Below are 6,305 nucleotides of genomic sequence, written 5' to 3' on the forward strand. Positions count from 1 at the left end.
CCAGTGAAATTCTTATGGGTTATTCTGATCCGTTAAAAAAAAATCCACTTAACTAAGGTTGAAACATTCTGTACTCCTTGTGCAGAGAATATCTAGAAATAATGAAAAAATTCGCAATTGGAGAAACATCAGTCTAATGAATTAATTAAAAAAAAAATATATATCACTCATTCAGTAACTCACTCACTCACTCAGGCTCACGGTCCGTTTTCACTCACTGCCATACATGTGATGTCTTCTCTACCAGACGAAGGGCCCAGAGAAGACTCTGCAGGAGAGACGTTCCAGTCTGGACGCTGAGATTGACTCTCTCACCAGTATCCTGGCAGACTTGGAGAGCAGCTCGCCCTACAAGCCTCGGACCCCACAGGTACGCTACCGAGTACAACTCGGTTCATTCACAAAAACACACGCAAAGAAGTTGTGGGCAGATGATGCACCTATAGCTTTGAATCAAGTAATTTATGTTATTATGAGCTTTATTAAAAATTTAAGATGATAAGCGTAATGAGGGGAGGTCGGGGGGGAAGGGGTTATAGCATGAATATACAACAATTATTTAGTTACGATTTTATACCATCGGAACTAAATTGTTTAAGAAATTAGGTTTTCCGGTGGAAACATTGTGGCATGATTCACTATTTTTTTCCTTATTTTTATTTTTTTTTAACATCAGACCGTTTTTTTTTATATATATAAAGTGAGTCCTGACCTCTTTCATTAATCGATATGAAATGATATTAAGAGCAACTTCAAAAAGTTAAAGCCTTGGGCTCTTAGTTAAATTGTTTGACACACAATGAATGTAGGACAGGCATATATAAAAAAAGAAAAACTAACCAATTGTGTTTGGAATTAGGGAAGCTGTGAGGGCTGCTTGGCACCATGTAGATCACAACTCCTATGTATTATTATAACAGAAATACCCCATGGGGGCGTCATATGGACATGGCAGTTATGTCGACACCACCAAAGCACCCAAATCGCATTAAAGGAAATCCTCAAGGGTGTCGAGCGGCTTTCATACCACATGTTGCATCTATGCGTATATAGACCTATTATCTACTGTATCTATGGGTGATATCTGAAAAATATCCCCCCCCCCTTTTAGACATAGAATACATACAGTACATACTATGAGAATGAAAAAGAATAAATATAAAGATGGTTAGCCAAATTGACCCATCTCGAACTCCGCCCTCTTTTCTTGATCCTCCAATCACAACTGTGCATAGCCTGTTTGACGAAATCCGATTCAGCTTTGGGGCCGGAAAAAAAGCCGCTGCGCTACAGACACACAGGGCATGTTACTATGTCAGTGCATGTCTGACAGCACTACAGACACACAGGGTATGTTAGTATGTCAGTGCATGTCTGACAGGCAGCAGCCTGCGCTACAGACACACGGGGCATGTTAGTATGTCAGTGCATGTCTGACAGCAGCCTGCGCTACAGACACACGGGGCATGTTAGTATGTCAGTGCATGTCTGACAGCACTACAGACACACGGGGCATGTTAGTATGTCAGTGCATGTCTGACAGCACTACAGACACACAGGGCATGTTAGTATGTCAGTGCATGTCTGACAGCACTACAGACACACAGGGCATGTTAGTATGTCAGTGCATGTCTGACAGCAGCCTACGCTACAGACACACGGGGCATGTTAGTATGTCAGTGCATGTCTGACAGCAGCCTGCGCTACAGACACACAGGGCATGTTAGTATGTCAGTGCATGTTAGTATGTCAGTGCATGTCTGACACACAGCCTGCGCTACAGACACACAGGGCATGTTAGTATGTCAGTGCATGTCTGACAGGCAGCAGCCTGCGCTACAGACACACAGGGCATGTTAGTATGTCAGTGCATGTCTGACAGCAGCCTGCGCTACAGACACACAGGGCATGTTAGTATGTCAGTGCATGTCTGACAGCAGCCTGCGCTACAGACACACGGGGCATGTTAGTATGTCAGTGCATGTCTGACAGCAGCCTGCGCTACAGACACACGGGGCATGTTAGTATGTCAGTGCATGTCTGACAGCAGCCTGCGCTACAGACACACAGGGCATGTTAGTATGTCAGTGCATGTCTGACAGCAGCCTGCCCTACAGACACACGGGGCATGATGTTAGTATGTCAGTGCATGTCTGACAGCAGCCTGCGCTACAGACACACAGGGCATGTTAGTATGTCAGTGCATGTCTGACAGCAGCCTGCGCTACAGACACACGGGGCATGTTAGTATGTCAGTGCATGTCTGACAGCAGCCTGCGCTACAGACACACGGGGCATGTTAGTATGTCAGTGAATGTCTGACAGCAGCCTGCGCTACAGACACACGGGGCATGTTAGTATGTCAGTGCATGTCTGACAGCAGCCTGCGCTACAGACACACGGGGCATGTTAGTATGTCAGTGCATGTCTGACAGCAGCCTGCGCTACAGACACACGGGGCATGTTAGTATGTCAGTGCATGTCTGACAGCAGCCTGCGCTACAGACACACAGGGCATGTTAGTATGTCAGTGCATGTCTGACAGCAGCCTGCGCCTTAGGACCTGCTGCCCATGGATGCAGAACTGGCCGCTCCTGATTGGGAGCCCTAACCACACGGGACCTGTTAGGATGGAGAGGGGGCCTCCCAGAGGGCCAGATGGTGCTGGTATTTGCTCCCTTTGGCTCTGCTGCTCCCCTTTGCTTGACCCCTGGGGTGGCACGGTCACTTGGCATGGCACCCGACTGGCTTACCGAAGCCAAGCGCTTTCCGCTTGTGTTCTGTTCCGTTCCCACGGAAAGATAATGTGCGTGTGACCGTCGTTTGACATGATTTTAGGTCTGAACCCTCGCCGGGTCGTCTGGTTTGCTTTCAGCTGGCTATTTGGGCAACTCTGCGCTGCTAATGGAATATATTGCTGAGCTGTCTGTGTGTATACCAGTCCATTCTGGGTGATTTGATGCGTATAGCTACAGAAGCTGTCAGGTTTTCAAGGCCATACGATGAAGATAAGATAAGATGAGATGGATCTTTATTAATCCCCTTGGGGAAAGTCTGGGATCATAGCAGTGCAGGGGAGGGGCAGGTACAGGCAGGGTAATATGAATGAAAATATGAGAATACAAATAAAAGTGAGTGATCTACACTGGGGAGACTCATCTCCATTTGGACCAGATTCACCTTGATATGTGGAAAGGGAGGGCAGCATACAGTAAGCTATTATGCTACGTATTCGACTGTACTGTGAATACTCTCTCTCTCCCCTCCCTCTTTCTTTCTCTCTTTCTCTCTCTTTCTCTCTCTCTCTCACTCATTCACTCACTCACTCACTCACTCACTCACTCTCTTCCTCTCTCGCTCTCCTCTCTGACTCACACACACACATTCATACATACTGCAAATGCACACCCATGCACACGCATGAACGCAGGCACACACATGCACACACACGCACACACATGCACACGCGCATGCATGCGTGCACCCAGCATACAGCACACATACACATAAATGAGCGGAGACATGCACACGTGTGCAACCACATTATTTTAGTTTTTTGGGATCCATAGGCTGTCGAGGTGCAGGGTAGATTTTCCTAAATAAAATATAGAATAAGTGCAGATCTTTGTTGAATATGAAGAAGAGAAAAAAAACATCGTGAGCGGTACAAGTTAGAGAGGGAGTCTGAAAGCTTTTGTCAATATGTCTTAAAAAATGTATGAACACCTGTACAGCTCTGTTGAGAGCCGAGCCTAGGAGTGTGTGTGTGTGTCTGTCTGTACTCTAGCTACTGTATGGCTGTTGTAACCCCCCCCCCCCCACCCCCCTGCCCCCCTGCCCCGGGGTCAAAGCCACAGGATGTTTATTTTTATCACTTACCTGCAGCAAGCTGTTGTTGTCGTCACAGGTCAGAACCCACAACACCTGTGCCTCCAGATACCTCGTAATGCTTTTCTTTATTATTATTACTACTACGATTAGCGGGTATCAATTACAACCGTTTCTTTTCACAAATTCACAAGAGCTGGAAAGCGAACCTATGGGGGAATTGTCGACACCTTCCAACGCCACCGTGTTGTTGTTGTTGTTGTTGTTGTTGTTACGACGGCACTTGGGGGAGAGATGAGAGGAGTGTGTGTGTGTTGGCACCCGTGTCTCTCTCTCGCTGTGCCCTCTGCCTGCCGCCTCGCGACTGCACAGAGTGGATTTAGCTCTCTATTTGTTTGTTTATTTTTGCAGTGTAACCAGCCTGTGTACACACACACACACACATGCAGACATGTACGTGCGCATGCCCACGTGTATACACGCACGCACATATCCACACACATATCCACACACATCCACACACACACATATCCACACACACACATATCCACACACACACACACACACACACACACACACACACACACACACACACACACACACACACACACACACACACACACACACACACACACACACACATATCCACACATATCCACACATACACATATCCACACACACACGCACACATACACACACACACACACACACACACACACACACACACACACACACACACACACACTATAGCTTTCTCTCCCACAGCTGATGCTGATTCTAGCTGATTAACTCTGGTTGACCTTTTTCCCCTCATCCAGCTGCTCCTGTCAGTCCTTGCCGGGGTCTTTTTTCCCCTGCTCCCTGCATTATTCTCCAACACAACGCCAGGCTTGTGTAATGGGCCAGGTTTCATATCCCGGCTCTGGCACAGCTGCCTGGCTGTAATCTTCCGCTTGTATAAGCAAAGAGTAACGAGCGGGCTGGATTTACTGCTCTTTTCACCGTGCACTCAATTACAGGAACGAGCTCTCCTAAAATCGATAGACCCCCCCCCCTCTCTTCTAGCTTCTTCTTCTGGTGGGGGTGGGGGGAGGGGGGGGGGGGGGAGACGTCCTTCCCCAGGTGGCGGGGGGAGACAGGGACTTTTGTTATTTTTGTTTAGACTCCCAAGGGTGAAACGGAACTGGAGCTTCTTCTCATTCATAAAAGTCTCAAGGAGGCGCATTCCCTGCACAACATTCCGCCGTTGCTTTGCAGACTTCAAAACATCCTTGTTTGCCTCCGCTGGTATTCTCCATGGCACGGGAGTGTGGGTAATGGAATGTGATCATTATATAAGTCCCATTTGCTCACTTCCCCTCAATTCCATCTTAGATGCCACTTTTTTTCATTTCCCCCCCCGCATAGTTTGTGTTGCAATTCCCTCAGCAGCTTGAAGTCAGACCTGCTAACACTGTTCTACATCTGTACATGGTGCCCGCCACCCTAACTCTACATCTGTACACTACACTGGTGTACTGCTGCATGGTGCCCGCCCCCTAACTCTACATCTGTACACTACACTGGTGTACTGCTGCATGGTGCCCGCCTCCCCTAACTCTACATCTGTACACTACGCTGGTGTACTGCTGCATGGTGCCCGCCCCCTAACTCTACATCTGTACACTACACTGGTGTACTGCTGCATGGTGCCCGCCCCCCTAACCTCTACATCTGTACACTACACTGGTGTACTGCTGCATGGTGCCCGCCCCCTAACTCTACATCTGTACACTACACTGGTGTACTGCTGCATGGTGCCCGCCCCCTAACTCTACATCTGTACACTACACTGGTGTACTGCTGCATGGTGCCCGCTCCCCCTAACTTTACATCTGTACACTACACTGGTGTACTGCTGCATGGTGCCCGCCCCCTAACTCTACATCTGTACACTACACTGGTGTACTGCTGCATGGTGCCCGCGCCCCCTAACTCTACATCTGCACACTACACTGGTGTACTGCTGCATGGTGCCCGCCCCCCTAACTCTACATCTGTACACTACACTGGTGTACTGCTGCATGGTGCCCGCCCCCTAATTCTAGTTATGTCTGATGGGGTAGTAGACACCAGAGATGAATCAGGTGTGTCTCGGTATCTCGGGTAACACAAATAAGCATATTCTTTTTATTTGAATATTGAGTAGTTTGTACTGTACAAGTCCAGTACAACGAAAAGAAGTTTGCCATCCCAACCAAATGTAACGTAAAGTGCAGCAGTTACGTAATATTACAATGTACAGGTGATTAAACTGGGTATAAAATATATAAATGAGTACTAATCAGTAGGGGTGGGACGATACATCGAATCCAGATCGTATATTGATCTATTATCATCAATGATTCCAATAAGGATCGATGCAACGTAAAAAGATCTGTTCATATCGCGATACTGGGCTAGTGATAGGTTGCAGCTCCTGAGCCCCGGTGATGCCA

General features: G+C 47.7%; 1 protein-coding gene across 3 annotated transcripts in view; it reads left to right on the plus strand.

Annotated features, from left to right (window-relative positions):
* Window positions 1-6,305, plus strand: part of lpp (LIM domain containing preferred translocation partner in lipoma) — a 411,859-nt gene that overhangs the window by 186,999 nt on the left and 218,555 nt on the right. For all 3 annotated transcript variants that reach the window (XM_084307814.1, XM_084307813.1, XM_084307815.1), the window contains one exon: window positions 248-370. In XM_084307814.1, coding sequence (XP_084163940.1) covers window positions 248-370 — 123 coding nt within the window. The remainder of the gene's footprint in view (window positions 1-247; window positions 371-6,305) is intronic.

This window comes from Notolepis coatsorum (assembly GCF_963971535.1).
Source record: "Notolepis coatsorum genome assembly, chromosome: 2".
Lineage (NCBI taxonomy): Eukaryota > Metazoa > Chordata > Actinopteri > Aulopiformes > Paralepididae > Notolepis > Notolepis coatsorum.